Source organism: Heterocephalus glaber, unplaced genomic scaffold, assembly GCF_053883595.1.
Source record: "Heterocephalus glaber isolate CG9 unplaced genomic scaffold, H.glaber_assembly_v1.0 deba00001564, whole genome shotgun sequence".
NCBI classification, from domain to species: domain Eukaryota; kingdom Metazoa; phylum Chordata; class Mammalia; order Rodentia; family Bathyergidae; genus Heterocephalus; species Heterocephalus glaber.
Genome location: NW_028258351.1, coordinates 12,818,381 through 12,838,168, shown reverse-complemented (window position 1 = coordinate 12,838,168; position 19,788 = coordinate 12,818,381). Strand labels below are relative to the sequence as shown.

General features: G+C 39.7%; 1 protein-coding gene across 3 annotated transcripts in view; it reads right to left on the bottom strand.

Annotated features, from left to right (window-relative positions):
* Vps53 (VPS53 subunit of GARP complex) overlaps positions 1-19,788 on the bottom strand; it is a 161,195-nt gene that overhangs the window by 129,400 nt on the left and 12,007 nt on the right. For 2 of the 3 annotated variants that reach the window (XM_004857106.4, XM_087191586.1), the window contains exons 3-4: positions 19,506-19,555; positions 17,088-17,154 (exon numbers count right to left, since the gene is read on the bottom strand). The exons of the other annotated variant lie outside the window; for it this stretch is intronic. In XM_004857106.4, coding sequence (XP_004857163.1) covers positions 17,088-17,154; positions 19,506-19,555 — 117 coding nt within the window. The remainder of the gene's footprint in view (positions 1-17,087; positions 17,155-19,505; positions 19,556-19,788) is intronic. 3 annotated transcript variants of the gene reach the window in all.

The following is a 19,788-nucleotide window of genomic DNA, read 5'->3' as shown; positions in this document are numbered from 1 at the left end:
AATAAAAATGGATCAAAGATCTAAATGTTAAAACAGAAACAGGGGCTGGGGATTTAGCTCAGTGGTTCCATCGCCTGCCTGGCAAGCGCAAGGTTCCGAGTTTGATCCCCGGTACCAAAAACACCCCAAAATGAAAAAACCCAGAAACAGTTAATCTGCTAGAAGATAAAATAGGTGAAACTCTTGAAGACATAGGTGTCAGCAAGGGGTTTCTGAACAGAACCCCAGTGGCACAAGAAATAATACTGAGAATCAACAAATGAGATTAAATCAAATTAAAAAGCTTCTGCACATCAAAGGAAACAACCAACAGAGTAAAAAGACAACTACAGAACGTGTAAAAAATATCTGCCACATATTCCTCACACAAAAGACTAACCTCTAGAATATATAAAGAATCCCCCAAAATAAAAGACCCAATCAAAAAATGGGCAACTGAAATGAATAGACACTTCTCAGAAGAAATATAGATGGCAAATAAATACATGAAAAAATGTTTAACATCACTGGCCATTAGAAAAATGCAAATTAAAACAACACTGATACCATCTTACTGCAGAAAGAATGGTTATCATAAAGAAATGAAATAACAACAAATGCTGGAGAGGCTGTGGAGAAAAAGGAACCCTTCTATATTGTTGGTGGGAATGTAAACTAGTACAACCACTATGGACGCAAGTATGGAGATTCCTCAAAAAAGTAAAAATAGAAATTCCATTTGACTTAGAATAGCAAAGGCAATTCCAGGCAACAAAGGCAAGGAAGGGGGCATCACAAGCCCTGACCTGAAATTATACTACAAAGCTACTGTGATCAAAACAGCATGGTACTGGCAAAAGAACAGACCTGAGGATTGATGGAACAGACTAGAGGATGCAGAAACAACTCCAGACATACTCTACCACCTTATCTTTGACAAAGGAGCCAAACACCTTCACTGGAAGACAGATAGCCTCTTTAATAAATGGTGCTGGAAAAATTGGCTTTCTGCATGCTGAAGATTGAAACTAGACCCATATCTTTCACCATGCATTAACCTAAAATCAAAATGGATCAAAGATCTAAATATTAAAACAGAAATACTAAATCTGCTGGAAGAGAGAATAGGTAGAATGCTTGAGGATGTAGGAGTAGGCAAAGACTTCATGAACAAAACTCAGACTGCATGGGAAATACTACAAAGAATCAACAACTGAGACGTCATCTTATTAAAAGGCTTTTGCACAGCAAGAGAAACCACCAACAGAGTGAAGAGACAACCCACAGCGTGGGAAAAATTTTTTACCAGGTATTCATCAAACAAAAGACTATGTGGAATATACAAAGAACTCAAAAAATTCAGAGGCCCCCCCGCCAAATTTAAAGACCCAATCCAAAAATGGGGATCTGAAATGAATAGACACTTCTCAGGTGAAGAAGTAGAAACAGCAAATAAATACATAAAAAAATGTTCAACATCACTGGTCATTCGAGAAATGCAAATTAAAACAATGCTGAGATTCCATCTCACTCCAAAAAGAATGCCTGCTATCAAGAAATCAACCAATAACAAATGCTGGAGGGGCTGAGGGGGAAAAAGGAACCCTTCTCCACTGTTGGTGGAAGTGTAGACTGGTGCAACCACTGTGGAAATCAGTGTGCAAATTTTTTTAAAAAACTAAAACTAGGGCCGGGGATTTAGTTCCGTGATTCCACTACCTGCCTCACAAGCACAAGGTCCTGCATTGGATCCCCAGTACCAAAAACAAAAACAAAAAAACTAGAGGTTGCATTTGACCAAGCTATATCTCTTCTTGGTATCTTCCCAAAAGGTCCCAAGTTCAATCCCTGGTACCAAAAAAAAAAAAAAAAAAAAAAAAGCAAATAGAATTAAAAGCATCATACCACAGTGATATATGCACACCCATGTTTATAGCAAAACAGTTTGTAATAGCTAAATCTTGGCAACAGCCCAAATGGACAAATGGATAAAGATTTGGTTTTTTAAAATACAATGGAGTACTACTCTGCCATAAAGAAGGATGAGCTTCAGACATTTATAGCTAAATGCTCTTAAGTGAAATAAATCAGACACACACGTTTACTGCATTGTTTCTCTGATGTGAGAAACTGAAAGTACAAATAAAGACTAAAATGTATAATAGATATTGGGAAATGGAAAAAAAATGTTCAAATAGGAAGGGGAACAAGGGAGGAGGAAAGGAGAAGGGAAGGAAGAGATAAGAAAAAAAGTGAAGGGCTGGGGATTTAGCTCAGTGGTGCCGCAGCCTGCCTTGGTCCCAAGCGCAAGGTCCCAAGTTCGATCCTTGGTACCAAAAAAAAAAAAAGAAAAAGAAAGAAAAAAGAAAAAAAGTGAAAAGAGAAGGAAAAAATGGAAACAAAGTTTTTGTGTCTAGGGAAGGGGAGGAGGCTTGAGGGGAGAGGAAGAAGGGGAAAGAAGAGGTAGGATGTATCATGTAGAGGTGCAAACTCCCTATGATGAGTGTTATCATTATGTATGCCTAAAGTGTACCAATAAATGTTTTTCTATTAAAAAAACCAAACAAACCAAGGCTAGGAAGGGAAAGTTACTCACTGTCTCACAACTTCCTGAGTGTTTGAAACAACAACAAAAAAAGAAATTCCATTTCACCCAGCTACTCCCCTTCTAGGAATCTACTCGAAAGAGTCATCATATTACAGTGATCCATCCATACCCATGTTTATGGTAGCACAATTTATAATAGCTAAATCTTGAAAACAGCCTGTATGTCCATCGATAGATATATAAAGAAAATGTTGTATTTATACACAATGGAGTACTACTCTTCCATAAAGAAAGATAAACTTGAGACATTTTTAGGTAGAGGTACCTCTAGACCAAAATGTTCAAAAGAAACATACTGGCAAAATGGATCAAGAAGCACGATCCAACAATATGCTGCACACAAGAAACACATTTAATTAAAAAAGAAATTCATAGGCTGAAAGTCAAAGGATGAAAAACAATACTTCCTGCAACAGGAACCTTGAAAAAAGCAGGGGTAGCTATTCTATTTGTAGAAAAAGTGGATTTCAAACCAAGACTGATTAAGGGAGACAAAATAGGTCACTACATCCTTGTAAAGGGAACAATCCAAGAGGAAGAGATAACAAATATATATGTACCAAATACCAGTGCACCCAACTACATAAAACAAATATTAACAGACATGAAAAATCAAATAAGCACTAATACAATGGTAATGGGGGACCTCAGTACCCCACTGTCACAAACAGACAGTTCAACTAGATAAAAAAAATCAACAAAGAAATATCAGAACTGAACCAAACTTTTGAACAAATGGACTTAGTAGATGTCTACAGAGTGTTCCACCCCACAACATCAGAATACACATTCTTCTCAGCTGCACATGGGACATTCTCCAAAATAGGCCACATACTAGCTCACAGAACATGCTTAAGTAAATGCAAAGGAATTGAAATTATCCCATGCATATTATCAGACCATAGTGCAATGAAATTGGAAATCAACAGCATAAGAAACCACAAGAACTTCATAAACACATGGAAATTAAATAACATCCTCCTGAACAACCAATGAGTCACAGATGAAATTAAGAGACCACAATGTTAAGTGAAATAAATCACACATACAAGTTTAAATATCACATGGTCTATCTTATATGAAAAACCCAAAATATAAATAAAGAGCAAAGTAAAGAATAGATAATAGGAAGTAGGGAGATCTTTTTCAAATGGGAAGGTGGGATAAGAGATAGAGGGAGGGAGGGAAGAAAAGGAAAAGAGATTTTAAAAGAATCAAAGAAAAAAATGGAAATAGAGCTTTTCAAATGGAAAGGGGAACAAGGGAGGGAGCAAAGAGGGATGGCAGGGGAAGGGGACAAAACAGAATTAAGATGTACAAACTCCCCAGGATAAATGTAGTCATATGTACTATAAACATGTACTAATACAAAAATTTTTTTTTTTTTTTTTTTTGTTACCAGGGATCGAACTTGGGACCTTGGGCTTGGGAGACAGGTGGCAGAACCACTGAGCTAAATCCCCGGCAAAAAAATTTTTTTAAAGCAGAATTACAGCATAACACAGAAGCATATTGCCTTAGAATTTGCAGAATGTGATGGAAAAATAAAGAAAAATCAAAAAGTTTTTTAAAAAATTGTGGTCTAGAAAGAGGCAAAACAGATATTCACTTGAATTCAACTTGTCAAATAAAGACTAGCTAACTTTGACCTGTGCACCAGAAATAAGAAATCCTCATTACGGAATGGTGGCCTGACCAAAACTAGGGACACCACTGCTACAAAAGGCTGAGCCACAACCCAATACCAGTCCTGCCCCACAAATCACAGTGCCTTTGCCCTCCTAGGTCATGCCCAGAACTTACCAATTTCTTAAATTTAGTGTTGTCTGAGAGTGTTCTGAACAGTACAACTTAACTTAAAAGAAATAAACCAGGAACAGTGGGACATGTCTGTGGTCCCAGCCACTCAGGAAGCTGAGGCAGCAGAATCACTTGAGCCCAAGAATTTGATTGATTGTTTTTGCTTTTCTTTGAGATGGGCTGGCTTTATAGTCCAGGTTGGCCTTGAACTCATGGCCATCCTCCTGCCTCAGCCTCCCCAGTGCTGGGATTATAGGCATGTGCCACCAAGCCCAGCTAAGTCCAGGAATTTGAGATCAGGCTAGGCAATATAGCACCATCCCATTCCCTCCCCAAATAAACAAAAATATCCTCCCATTCTCAGCCAGTAATAGGAAAATACCAGTTTATACTTTACAAGCCTAATTGTTTTTGAGAGGTTTTAGGAAGAGAAAGCAAGTGGTAATTACTGTTTTGTTCAAACTACTTATGGTGACTTTAAAACTAATGCTATTTAGGGCCGGGGATTTAGCTCAGTAGTTCTGGTGCCTGCCGCACAAGCACCAAGTCCCGAATTCGATCCCCGGTACCCAATAAAAGAACAACAACGGCGCAGAACACGCCAAATCAGCCCGCTGCAGACAGGCAGGTCTGCGGACACCCTACCAAGGTCCCGAGTCACGCGGAACACGCAGAATCAGCCCATGCCCCAGCATCAATCCACTGGACCCCCCCACCCCCACCCCGCTCCTCTGTATAGCCACTTGGTTCCACACTACAAAGACGCAGAGGACACCGGACCACCAGACCATGGTACTGACTCCCGCTGCTCCCGGCCCAGAGGTAGGGGCTTCTGAGCCGCTGTCCCACTGCTCCTGGTCCAGAGGAAGGGGCTTCCTGGCCACCATCCCTCCTGCTGCTCCCAGCCCAGAGGAAAGGGCTTTTGGGCCACCTTCTGTCCTGCCACTCCTGGCCCAGAGGAAGGGGCTTCCAGGACACCATCCCTCTCACCACTCCTGGCCCAGAGGTAGGGGCTTCTGAGGCACCATCCCACTGCTCCTGGACCAGAGGAAGGGGCTTCCTGGCCACCATTCCTCCCGCTGCTCCCAGCCCATAGGAAAGGGCTTTGGGGCCACCATCCCTACCACTGCTCCCAGCCCCTATCCCACCTCTCCCACCTCAGAGGAGGTAATCCGTGCAGACACCAACAGCCCCCCACCCCAGTCGAAATGAGAAAACATGTAAATAACTCTCAAAACCAGACTTCCAGATCACGTACAGCAACCCCAAAGGGAAATGAGATGGAACACTCTGATACTCAACCACCTGGACCCACTGAACTGGCAACAAAAGGGGATCTGGAAAAAATTAATGAGAAATAATTTCTCAGATAACAGGAGAAATTGTGCCCCTAGTGCAAGACATGATTAATAAATCTAGAGAGGAGCTCAGGAACATGATGGAATCCCAACATAGGAAACAAATGGAATCCATAAAACAGATGCAAATAGATTTCCAGGACATGAAAAACTCCATTGAAAGTCTACACAGCAGAATGAGCCAATGTGAGGACAGAATTTCAGATATAGAAGATAAGATTCCAATTAGTGACCAGCAAAAGAAAAACTGCTTCAAAATTATAAGGGAACATGAGAAATCAATCCAGCAGCTGCTAGATGATGCAAAGAAGAATAACAGAAGACTGACTGGAGTCAATGAAGAAACAGGAGAGAGTGCAGATGACATAAAAAATCTCTTCACAGAAATAATGGCAGAAAACTTCCCAAGCAGGGGGAAAGAGCTTGACATACAGATAAATGAGGCATATAGGACTCCAAATAGCCTTGATCAAAAAAAATCTACACATAGGCATATAACTGTTAAGATTCCAGAAACTCAACAGAAGAACAAAGCTCTATAAGCAGTTAGAGAAGAGAAACAAATCACATACAAAGGAAAGCCCATCAGAATCATAGCGGACTTCTCAACACAAACCATCAAGGCAAGAAGAGCTTGGAGTGACATATTCCAAGCCCTAAAAGAAAACAGCCTCCAACCCAGATTGATGGACCCTGCAAAACTATCTTTCAGAATGGATGGAGAAATAAGATACTTTCATGACAAAGAGCACCTTAGGAACTTCGTGAATAACAAACCAGCACTCCAAAGAATTTTACACAATATCCTAGGAACAGACATTGAGGATCACAAGCCCAGGAAGCAAAGCAGAATGAACCCATCTGGCATGACAAGAAATTAAATGTAAAGGGGGAGAACCCAACAAAAAGAAAAAGTCATGGCAATGACAAGTCAATATGTTTCAGTTATAACCATCAACATTAATGGTCTCAATTCACCAATCAAAAGAAATACACTGGCAGAATGGGTCAAGAAGCAAAATCCAACAATAGGCTGCATACAAGAAACACACTTAATTCAAAAGGAAACTCATAGACTGAAAGTTAAAGGGTGGAAAACAATACTCCATAAGACAGGAACCCAAAAAACAGCAGGAGTAGCTATCCTCTTGGCAGATCAAGTAGATTTCAAACCAACACTGATTAAGAGAGATGAAGAAGGACACTACATCCTTGTAAAGGGAACAATCCAAGAGGAAGAGATGACAATCATAAATATCTATGCATCAAACACTAGTGCACCCAACTATATAAAACAAATACTAATGGACATGAAAAGTCATATATGCACTAATACAATTGTAGTGGGGGACCTCAACACCCCACTGTCATAAATAGATAGATCAACTAGACTAAAAATAAATAATGAAATACTAGAACTCAATCGAACTCTTGAACAAATGAACTTAACAGATGTTTATAGAATCTTCCACCCCACAAAATCAGAATACACATTCTTCTCAGCTGCACATGGGTCATTCTCAAAAGTAGGCCACATACTCACACATAGAATATATTTAAGTAAGTGCAAAGGAATTGAAGTTATCCCCTGTACATTACCAGACCATAGTGCGATGAAATTGGAGATCCATAGCAAAAGAAACTCAAAAAATTTCATAAACACGTGGAAATTGAACAACACACTTCTGAATAACCAATGGGTCACAGAGGAAATTAAAGAAGAAATCAGACAGTTCCTTCAATTAAATGACAATGATACTGCAACATATCGGAATCTATGGGACACAATGAAAGCAGTCTTACGAGGGAAATTCATAGCAATGAATACGCATATTAGGAAAACAGAATGAGCCCAATTAAACAACCTGATGCTGCACCTCAAGCTTCTAGAAAAAGAAGAACAGGGCAATCCCAGAACTCATACAAGGGAGGAAATTATGAAGATCAGAGGAGAAATCAATGCAATGGAGACTAAGAGAATGATACAAAAAATCAGTGAAGCCAAGAGTTGGTTCTTCAAAAGAATCAACAAAATTGACAAACCCTTAGCCAACCTTGTCAGAAAAAGGAAAGAAAAGGCCCAAACCCATGCAATTAGGAATGAAAAGGGTGAAATTACAACAGACCCAGCAGAAATCCAGAGGATCATCAATACCTCCTTCCAGAACCTATACGCCAATAAGAGGGACAACACAGAAGAAATGGACAGATTCCTAGATACATATGAATTACCAAAGTTGAACGAAGAAGACCTAAAAATTCTGAACAACCCAATATCAACCAATGAAATTGAAAATGTAATTAAAAACTTATCAACTAAGAAAAGCCTGGGCTCTGATGGCTTCACTGCTGAATTCTATAAGACATTTAGAGAGGAACTGCTGCCACTACTGTTTAAACTCTTCAATGAAATTGAAAGGGAAGCAGTACTCCCAAATTCATTCCTGGAAGCAAGCATCACCTTGATCCCCAAAGCAGAGAAAGACCCAACCAAAAAGGAGAACTATAGGCCAATCTCACTAATGAACATAGATGCAAAAATCCTTAATAAGATAATGGCAAACAGAATGCAGAAGATCATCAAGAAGATCATACACCCTCATCAAGTGGGATTCATCCCAGGGATGCAGGGATGGTTCAATATACGAAAATCAATCAATGTAATACACTATATCAATAGAGCCAAGGACAAAAACCATATGATTATCTCCATAGACGCAGAAAAAGCATTTGACAAAATCCAACATGCATTTATGATAAAAAACCTACAAAAAATTGGAATAGATGGTTTCTACCTCAAACTGAGAGAAGCCATCTATGAAAAACCAACAGCAAATATCATATTAAATGGTCAAAAACTGAAATCCTTCACACTAAAATCAGGAACAAGACAAGGATGTCCACTAACACCACTCTTGTATAGTTCTGGAAACATTAGCCACGGCAATTAGACAAGAGAAAGAAATAAAAGGAATAAAGATAGGTAATGAAGAAGTCAAATTGTCATTATTTGCAGATGACATGAAACTCTATATAGAAGACCCCAAGAACTCCACCAAAAGTCTTCTAGACTTAATAACCAAATTCAGTCAAGTAGCTGGTTACAAGGTCAACACAAAAATCAATAGCTTTCCTCTACACCAATGACAGACTCTCTGAGAGAGAAATAGGGCAAATAATTCCTTTCACAATAGCATCCAAAAAACTCAAACACCTAGGAATCATCCTAACGAAAGAAATCGAAGACCTCTTCTCTGAAAACTATGGCACTCTGAAAAGAGAGATTGAAGATGATATCAGAAAATGGACAGACATCCCCTGCTCCTGGGTAGGAAGGATTAATATAGTGAAAATGGCCATACTTCCAAAACTGCTATATAGATTTAATGCAATTCCAATTGATATCCCAGCAGCATACTTCATGGACCTTGAGAAAATAATCCAAAAATTCATTTGGAACAAGAAGAGACCCAGACTAGCAAAAGCAATTCTAGGTAACAGAGACATGGCAGGGGTATCACAATCCCCAACCTGCAACTATACTACAAAGCTACTGTGATAAAAACAGCATGGTACTGGCAAAGAAACAGACCTGAGGACCAGTGGAAAAAATTAGAAGATGCAGAAACAATGCCAGACACACTCAGCCATCTCATCTTCGACAAAGGAGCCAAACACCCTCACTGGAGGAAAGATAGCCTATTTAATAAATGGTGCTAGAAAAATTGGGCTTCAACTTGCCAAACATTAAAACTAGACCTATATCTCTCACCATGCACTAAACTAAAATCAAAATGGATTAAACATCTAAATATTAAAATAGAAACTCTGAACCAGTTGGAACAGAGGTTAGGTAGAACCCTTGAAGACATCGGTGTAGGAAAAGATTTTATGAAGAAAACCTCAGTTGCCCGTGAACTAGCACAAACAATCAACAAGTGGGATCTCTTCTTATTAAAAGGCTTCTGCACAGCAAGAGAAACCACCAGCAGTGTGAACAGACAACCCACAATGTGGGAAAAAATCTTCACCTGCTGTTCCTCAGACAAAGGTCTACTATCTCGAATCTATAAAGAACTTAAAAAGATCAGACCTCCCAAATTTAAGGACTCAATCCAAAAATGGGCATCTGAAATGAACAGACATTTCTCACACAAAGAAGGAGAAATAGTAAATAAATACATGAAAAAATGTTCAACATCACTGGTCATTCGAGAGATGCAAATGAAAACAATGCTGAGATTCCACTTCACTCCAGAAAGAATGGCTGCTATCATGAAATCAACCAATAACAAATGCTGGCAGGGCTGTGGGGAAAGAGGAACACTGCTCCACTGCTGGTGGGAGTGCAGACTGGTGCAAGCACTGTGGAAATCAGTATGGAGATACCTCAAAGAACTAGGACTGGAAGTCCCATTTGACCCCGCTATTCCACGGCTGGGGATCTTCCCCAAAGAATTAAAAGAATCATGCCACAGTGATATATGTGCACCCATGTTCATAGCAGCACAGTTTGTGAAAGGTAAAACTTGGAAATAGCCCAAATGCCCATCAACTGGAGACTGGATAAAGAAAATGTGGTTTTTTAATAAAATGGAATACTACTCAGCCATAAAAAATGAGAAATTAGAGACATTTATAGCTAAGTGGATGCACATTGAGGCGATACTCTTAAGTGAAATAAATAGGACACACATGTATAAATGCCGAATAGTTTCTCTGGTGTGAGAAACTGAAAGTGTAAATAAGGACTAAATGTATAATAGGTAATGTGAAATAGGAAGGAAAGGGGCAAAGGGGAAGGAAGTGGGAGGGCTAGGGGAAAGGATAGAAGGGAGTAGGATTAATATGAGAAAATGGAAAAATAGGAACAAAATCTTTGTAAATAGGAATGGAGGGGTTGAAGGGAGGACTGGGCAAGGGTGAAAAATAAGAACCAAGAGAGATTATGTAAAGGTGCAAATTTCCAATGATGAATGTCATTATATTGCATACCTAAAATGTACCAATGATTAGAATGAATAATCAATAATGCAAAAGAGGAAGAAAAGTTCCAAAGGGGTAGGGGTAGTGAGAGGGGCAGGGGAAAGGAAAGAAGGGAGAGGAAAAAATGATGAGAAATGGAAAAAATGGAAATAAAGTCTTTGTAAATAGGGAAGGGTGGAGGGCGTGAAGGGAGGGCTAGGAATGGGGAAAAAATAAGAACCAAGATGCATTATGTAAAGGTACAATTCCCAATGAGAAATGTAATTGTGTTGTATACCTACAATGTACCAATACAAGAATTTAATAAAGTGCAAAAAAAAAAAAAAGAACAACAACAAAAAAAACTAATGCTATTTATTTTCTGTAATTTTCATCACTCAGCGGGGTTCATTTTCTTGCCAAGAATGAGAATGAGAGAACTTTAAAGTAACGGAGAGTAAGAATACAAACCCTCTTGCTAGTGAGCTGACAATAACAAATTCATAATCCCACATAACTAAGATCAGTCCTCTGCTGTGAAGTCTCACCGTGACCTATTCCTTTAGAGAACACAAAGTTTATTGTAACGCTTGAATGAGATGATGTGATAATTTTTATGATGAAAAGCAAGGAATACTTACTCCTTGGAAGGCAACATGCTTTGCTGATTTAGTTAATAAATCTGTATAATACTTTTATGAAAAGTGAAGCAGGCAAGTACTTTTAGCCTCCTTTCTGAAGAAAATCAAGGCAAAAAGATTAAGAAACATGGCCCTGAACGATAACTGAGGATAGGGAGAAGTCTTGTGTTTACTAGGCCTGACATTTTGTACTAAAGTGAATCGAGGAAAAAAGAACCGGAAGTCTGTAATTGTACACCAGTGGTTCCAAACCCTCCCCTCCACCTTTTCATCTACAACCTGAATGAAGACAGAGGGCTTGTCTGGAAAATCTGCTAATGATAAAATGGAGAGGTCATAAAGACTTTAAAAGGTTTTGAAAAGCTGGAAAAATGAAGCAAAACCAGCAAGATAAAACCAACACATAAAGTTCAGCACTTTATTTCAAAGAATCTCTTGCACAAATAGAGGAGGAGAAAGTTTAAATGACGTTCATATGAAAAAGACTTGGGGCAGTACTGCCAACTGCTGGCGCACAAATGTGTTTTCTTTGGCCTTTGCAGTGTTTGTGAAAAACACTAATTTAAAAATTGGGAGAAGAACATAAAAAATCAGAATTTCTGACTTTTCTTGAAAAACTGATCTGACAACTCCAAGTCAGATTAGAACTGTATGGCTGTCCTCTTTAGACAGGGTATCCACTCCCCCAATGAATGTAAATGGCGTGTATATTAGCCTGCTCAAGCCATTTAGGTTACTTTCTACCTCTAAGCATATCTCTTTATAATTCTTTACCTGAGGGTCTCAGGTGACTGCAAACTCAAGCCAACAATGTGATATGGCTGCCAAAAATTTCACCAGACCCCATGAAATGGAACAACAGTATTTAAATCAGTGGCTCTGAACTTTTGAAGAGTCATAGACAATTCAGAGAATCTACAAAAATCAATGAGTCTTCTCTCCAAAAATGTCTACGCATATAAAAAAATTTATAATTAATGGCAGGTAATTGACAGATATCCTGGATGACCCCAGCCAAGAATAAGGAGTCCCTCTGTATGTTACATAGTACGTCTACTCCTGGGAATTGTGATTAAAAGGATATCTAGAACAAAGCAACCGGAACTATAAAGGGTCTAGAAATTATAAAGTTAAGGAAACTGAAAATAGCTAAGTTAGAAAGGAATGCTTAGGAAAGAACATAATAACCATTTTAAATTTCAGAAGTAGTAATAAGGGAAACGGATTAGTCTCACACTGGTCCAGCTGGCAGAACTAAGATCCATAAGGAGGTACAATGAGGTCTATTTTACTGTTTCAGTTGAGTCTAAGAAAGAAGTTTCTTCCAATGAAAGCTGTACAAAACTAGAATAGTCTGGCCTATCAGCCAATGAAGTAGTGAGCTCCCTATCATTGGAAGTATCCAAGCTTCTACAAGATAACAAAATGTCAGAGAAGATACATAAAGAATTCCCAAACTGGGTGGAAACTTACACTACAATTAACTAAAGGTTCTTCCAAAACAAAGTTTTAGTGAGCAGAATTGGAGAGGGCAGTAATACTTCTCTTCCCCTCCCAAACTTGAGTCATGTTCTAGTCAAAGAAAGTGCCACACTGCACCCAAGCAGCACTCAGTGGTGCCGCAGCCTGCTTCGCAAGTGCAAGGTCCTGAGTTTGATCTCCCGTACCAAAAAAAAAAAAAGATAGAAACCTGGCTGATCCTGTCTTGGTCATTCTCAGTGAGCCCCTGGGAATTGGTCAAGGTTGGCCACTCATGCAATTTCACATGCCTGCCTTTTCTTCCTCTACCTCACACTTCTGTTCACCTCTTCCTACCTACCTTCAAGTTGTCTATCTTAATTTTGGGGAAGCTATATAAATTTCATAGCATATCAGATCATGTAATTGTTGAATTGACTCATTTTATCCACAGTTTTGAACATATGGGCATTTAATTAAAGCTGTGGACTGATGATTTCAACAGATAAAAATGTGGAGGATTCAGTGCCATATTAACTTTGTAAAAGAATCAGTCTGGTTAGAAGGTCACAGACTAGACCAGTTCAAGCTGGCCCACAGATGATGTGGTCAACAACCAAAGATACTCTAAAACATTTAGCAAATTGCCAACCAAGCAGCTGGTATTCTAGAAACGTCAAGAAACTAAAGAAATGGCTCATTATATCTTCAATTTCTAAGTTACTCCTCCCCAGAAATAATTTTTTAAAAGAACTTAAAAAATGGGCTGGGGATTTAGCTCAGTGGTTCCGCCCCTGCTTCGCAAGCACAAGGACCCAAGGTCGATCCCCGGCACCAAAAAAAAAAAAAAGAATTAAAAAAAAACTTTTCTGCTAAATCCATGAATGTGAAATACATTCCCCTTAATTACAGATTAAAAAGCACATCTGTTCTGGCTGAACGCAATCAAGATTAAATTTATGAAAGGAAAACTTCCTTTTGTCCATATTGCTGCTCCTGAGTGTTTCTCAGAAGCTGAGGAAACAGGTTCTGAAAGCAAACTTTTCCCATGTTCCAGGGAAGAGGGGAACATGGGGCCTCTTGACCTATAAAACTCAGTATTCTGGAACATCCATAATTCTCCCAAGTCTGTGCCAGTCAAATAAAGACTCCCTTCAGCAAACCAGGAGCCAGCCAAGGCTGAAGAGTAAAGCTTTCTTCCTTAGGAGTTGACAAGGACAGGACCCAAAAGCTCCCTGAAAAAAAAAAAATCTCAACATAAGCTTGCATTACAAACTGCTGGAAAAGTCAGATGGAGAGGATGACAGGAAAAGCAATTACTTCTTCTGGGCTTCCTCTCTGTCTGGATTCTAAGGAGACGAATACAAAATTCCATCACAGGTTGAAATGCTATCTAAACATTCTTGAAAATGTGGTCTTTCTGAAATACGACCTGCTTTGCTGCAGCAACCTGTAACCCATTACCATGTGAAGGTGGGGAGTGCAACGTTCCTGCAGCCTGCCTACTTCTGTGCCTGCCTCTCCAATACTGCTATTTCATGACCCAAGGGTTAAATGTAAATAACTAAAAGATATATGTCTAAGAGCATGACCCAACAAAAAGTCCTGAAGAACCACTTTATTCTCACATTCTTAGAATTTTAAACACCTGAAACACTCTTAAGTACAGATTTCTGATGAGCCATTCTAAATGCAGGCTGACTCACACAAAGCAGTAATGTTACTCCAAATGGTAGCAAAGCTGCACTATTCATGCACAAATCAAGGTTTGGGGATGTAGCTCAGTGGTAGAGTGCCTGTCTAGCATGGGTGAGGGCCAGGTTCTAGCCCCACCACTAGGGAAATAAAAAAATAAAAGATTTCCCATGCAAGAATCAAGCTTTAAAGCCATTTTAAAGGAACACTAAAATGATAGAGGACCTTTGTTTGCAATTAATAATCTTATATACACCAAATACTCAATACAGTTTGAATAAAATGTTATTGCATGTGGACTACATGTACTGAAACACAAAAAAAGGGAAAGATAGAGCTCTTAAAAACTACTGTGGTTGGTGGGCCAGGGATTTAGCTCAGTGGTTCCACCGTCTGCCCCGCAAGCAGAAAGACCTGAGTTTAATCCTGGGTACCAAAACAAACAAAAATTACTGTGGTTGGGCTGGGGATTTAGCTCAGTGGTTCTGCTACCTGTCTCAAAAGCACAAGGTCCTGAGTTCAATCCCCAGTACTAAAAAACCAAAAAAAACTACTGTAGTTAAGAGGACAAGATGTGTTCTTCAGTAGGTGAAGGGAGACCATACGAGCCAAAGCCAAAGCACTGTAGAGGGATGTGGGAGCCCATGGCAGACACAACACTCATCTGAATGAGTGACGCTAGGATCAATTTTCTCCTCTGAAGAAAGAAAGGAGTGGGCCAAATTCCAATCCCTTCTAGCACTAAAATTGATTCCTTTGGTGTTATCCACATGAAGTAAACAGAAAAAAACCATAAAAGTATTTGAACTGGCCCTTAAATGGGTAAGATTTTGAAATGTAGCTACTGAAAGAGAGAAGACAAAAAACATTTCAGGCACAAAGAAGTGCCTAAACATAGACCCAGAAAGCACATAGCATGCTTCTAGAACACCAAGTCTTTGGCATGGACAGAACACAAGAGGAGACAAAATCAGAAATACAGACAGAAGCCTTGAATGGTGAACAAAGGATATCGGATTTCATTTGGGATGTCAGAAGGCCCTGAAGGTTTCTGAAGAAGGAGATGATATGATCAGATATATATTAGAAAGGCTAATCAGCCAGGAGTGTCAGCAAGCTACCCTGTTCCTCTTTATTGCCTGCAAGGGCCCCTTTTGCCTGGGCCATGGCAGCTAGAAAAGCAGAATTCCATGGGAGAGATCCTGGTAGAAAAAATGAAAGCAATAAGGACTAAGGGCCATGCAAAAGTCCAAGAAATGGGAGTCGTTTTAAGAAACCAGTATGTCTACATATAAATAAGCCAATGGAAGAGGACTATTAAGAGGAAAAAAAGTAATAAAAAGAGATAGATAAAATTAAAAATGTAAAAGAGAAAGTCAGGCATGGTGGCGCATGCCTGTAATGCCAGTACTCAGGAGGCTGAGGCAGGAGGATGCCCCGAGTTGGAGGCCAGCCTGAGCTACATAGTGAGACCTTGTCTCAAAAAAAAACAAAAACAAAAAAGTAAAAGACAGACTCACAACACCTGTGAGTCATTAGTGAGGGAACTAGAAGTACTAGAGATAACAAAATTTCCATAGATCACACCTTCCCCTCGCCCCAAACCTAGGCAGCATAATGAACATTTTCAGAAGTTACCGATACTAAAGAATGTCAAAAGAACTGAAGCTATCACAGTGATGTACTCACGACCTAACCGAATTAGCACTGAAAAGGGAGGACCAGACACAGTAAGAGGAAGGCTGGAAAGGCATGCTCAGCATTTCTGTTATGACAGTGATTTCTGAAATATGATACCTAAACACAAGAACAGAATCCAAATAAAAAAGAAAATGCCTAATAGATAACATCAGGTCTCTCAATCACTAAAGAATATCTCCTCCCCCCACACTTCCTTTTCCCTTCATCCCCTCTCAACAGCTCTCCTTGACTAGATCCAAAAAGACCTGTAAAACTGAAACAAAGCCACCTTTAGCTGTGTGCTGGCAAGCTAGGTATGAGGAATTGTAACTATGTCAGGCGGCTTTCTTTTGCAGCAGTAAAACAGCAAAGCTACAACTGAGCTAGCTGATAGGAGAAAAGCAGTGACCTTATTTAGCCAGAGACACAAAATAAAGAAGGGCACAAGAAATGTCAGACATGCAGGTGAAGCACAAGGAAACTTCAGTTTGCTCACTGCAGCCTCCATACCACAGCACCAGCTGAGCTGTGCCCAAGTCTATGGTCATGGTCCATGGAACACTGAGTGAAAGCTCACAGCTGGTCTGGGTGGCCTTTCCTGGGGGCGGGGTGGGGGGAGTGTTGGGAGGGGTGGGCAAGTCTTATGTGTTTCCTCCTGTGTATGGAACATATCCAGAAAGTGCTCTACAAGCAGGCAGATCAACATTTTGGCCACTTGGTGTTGGGTCTTAATGAAATTAGGGGACTGTAGGGCTGGGGATTTGGCTCAGTGGGGCCCAGGGATTTAGCTCAATGGCACTGCACCTGCCTCACAAGCGCAAGGTCCTGAGTTCAATCCCCGGTACAGGGGTGGGGGTGGGGGCTGGATTAGGGGAGTGTAACACAGAGGAATAAGTTACTTACTTGCCTTCCATCCTGCCCCACGTTTGTCTGACCTCTTACAACAGTTCTAATATTGTCATCCAGTCTCCTAGCAAAAAAGTTAAAGGACATAAATCATTCAAATGATCTCCATTCTGGTGGGCCAAAAGAAAGAAATTAGTGATTTACCCTCAACTTTTTGTTGTCGTTTTTTCGAGACAGGGTCTCGCTATGTAGTTCAACTGGCCTTGAACTCACTATGTAGCCTAGGCTGGCCTCAAACTTGAAGTGATCCTCCTGCCTCAGTCTCCCAAGTTCTGGGACTACCGGCGTGTGCCACCGCACCCAGTTTATCCATCAATGTTTGGAGACTCCACTTACTCATCCAGAAAACCAAACAAGTGTGACTGATAGAAGAATGAGGCCTTGGACTAGTCAGGTAGGGTGGTGCACATCTCTAACCACAGCACTCTGGAAGGCTGAGGCAGGAGGATCATGAGTTACAGCCCAGCCTGGGCAACTTAGTGGCTTAGTGAGATCCTTTCTCAAAATAATAATAATGATGATGAAAATAAATGGCAATTTTTAATGAATAGTCAGAGTTCTCCAAAAGGTCAATAAAATTTTAGTGCTATTCATGGAGTAAATCAAGAATGACAGGTGTGCCTGGTGGCACATGTCTATAATCCCAGCACTGAGGCAGGATCACTGTGAGTTAAAGGACAGCCTGAACTACACGGCAAGATCCTGTCTCAATAACAAAAACAAACAAACAAAAAACCCCAGAAAAACAAACAAGGAATGACAAAGTTGTAGAAGCTTTAAAGGAATAAGCCTGAGAATTCCAATTACCCCCACACAATTCCTTTCTTAAGAGACAGTAAAAGGGTTAAGGAGCCAGGGTGATATGAAATTAGAACCTACCCTTTGTGTCCCGATTCTGCAACATGTATAAAACAGATCTATGACTTCTGGATCCTCTTTTCCCTGTGGCTCAACAGGGGCCACTGAATGGCACCTCAACCAGAAAAATTTCTATCTGTCAATCTCATTTCTCATGAAAGGTATGGTAGTGAGAAGGTGGAAATTACCTAGTTCACAAGTGATCATAGGATCATCAGGGAATTTCCATTTTTTATGCAAACCTTGGACAACTTAGTGGTCTCCACTAGAACTGTTATAGATAAAGTCCAACAAAATAATAAGAAGTAGTCAAGAATGGTGGCACAAGCCTGTAATCCCAGCATTTAGGAGGCTGAGGCAGAAGAATTACTATGAGGCTAGACTGGGCTACATAGTGAGTTCAAGGCCAGCCTGAACTACAAAGCTGAAACCTTGTCTCAAAAAACCAAAAAAATTTAAAATAAACAAAGAAAAAAAAACAATAAGGAGACTTCTTTACACCTTTTTTTGGAGACAGGGTCTCACTATGTAGTTCATGTAGCAATCCTCTTGTCTCCACTTTCTGAGTGCTGGGATCACAGGTGTGTGCCACTACACCCAGCCTTCTTTACACTTCTAAGCCACCAATGAAAGAATATATTCATAGAGCAAAGGCCTTCACTGAAAGACCCAAAGGCTGTAGGGTAAAAATTCATCCCCTCGATTCAAAATGAATACTTTCTTCCATCAATAATTAAAAATAAACACAAAAACCCAAAACCATATCATAGGATTTAATTTAAGGAAGGTAAGGAAATCAACCTGTTTCAATAATGAACTGACATTTGTTGATGAGTTCTTTCCATATGTCAAAACTGTAAACTCAGACATGCATAAGCCAGAACAAGGGTATTGGGCAGGAAGGACACTAACAGTCACCCTGGACAACCCCATCTTGGGTTAATTGCAATGTTTAATCCTGGACCACAACCCAGGTCAACCAGCAGACCCACATTGTAAGCCGGTAGGTAACCAAGAGATACGTATACAAACCCAGCTCCATATCTGACCCTTGGTAATACAAAAAAGATAAATCTAGTAGGGAAGGGAAATCACTAAAAAATATTGTAGTGCTTTACATCTGTAACCCCAGCACTCTGAGAGACTGAGGCAGGAAGATCACCATGAGTTTGAGCCTAGCCTGGATAATTTAGCAACTTCCAAGGCGGTCTCAAAATTTTAAAAATATAAAAGGGGCTGGGGATACAGCTTGGTGTGAAGGTCCTGGGTTCAATCCCCAGTACCAGAAAAAGGAAAAAATTGCTTCCTCTTATAATTAACTGTTTTGAACAGACTGTTATAGCTTCCTTCCTTCCTTTTTTTTTTTTTTTTTTTATGAACAATGAAGACTGGCCAAAGAATCAAGTTCCTTGCCACAGGGCTCATATGGAAACCCAGATAAAAGAATTATTATTTTTTTAATTTGAGATTTCAGTGTTCTGTGTGATTCCAAATATGACTTCAAAATAATTAAATTAACAACATACTTCTCATTAACAATCATGCAGTGTTACTTACCTTATTTTCAGTCTAATTTTGTTCACAACTTCATCTATATTTGCCAGAGACTAAGATAAAAAAAAAAAAGAGTGCCCCGCTGTTATTTCACCTCTTAGAATTCCCCTCTCACAGGAAAAATGATGAGCTATAAGGGCTATTTGTGAAATCTCAATCAGTTTAACCCCACAATATTGTATCATTGTACAACAGGAGTTGCAACTATTGCCAAATCTTGCCCAGCACCTATGTTTTTGAAAATAAAGTTTTATTGGAACACAGCTAGACCTATTCATATACATAT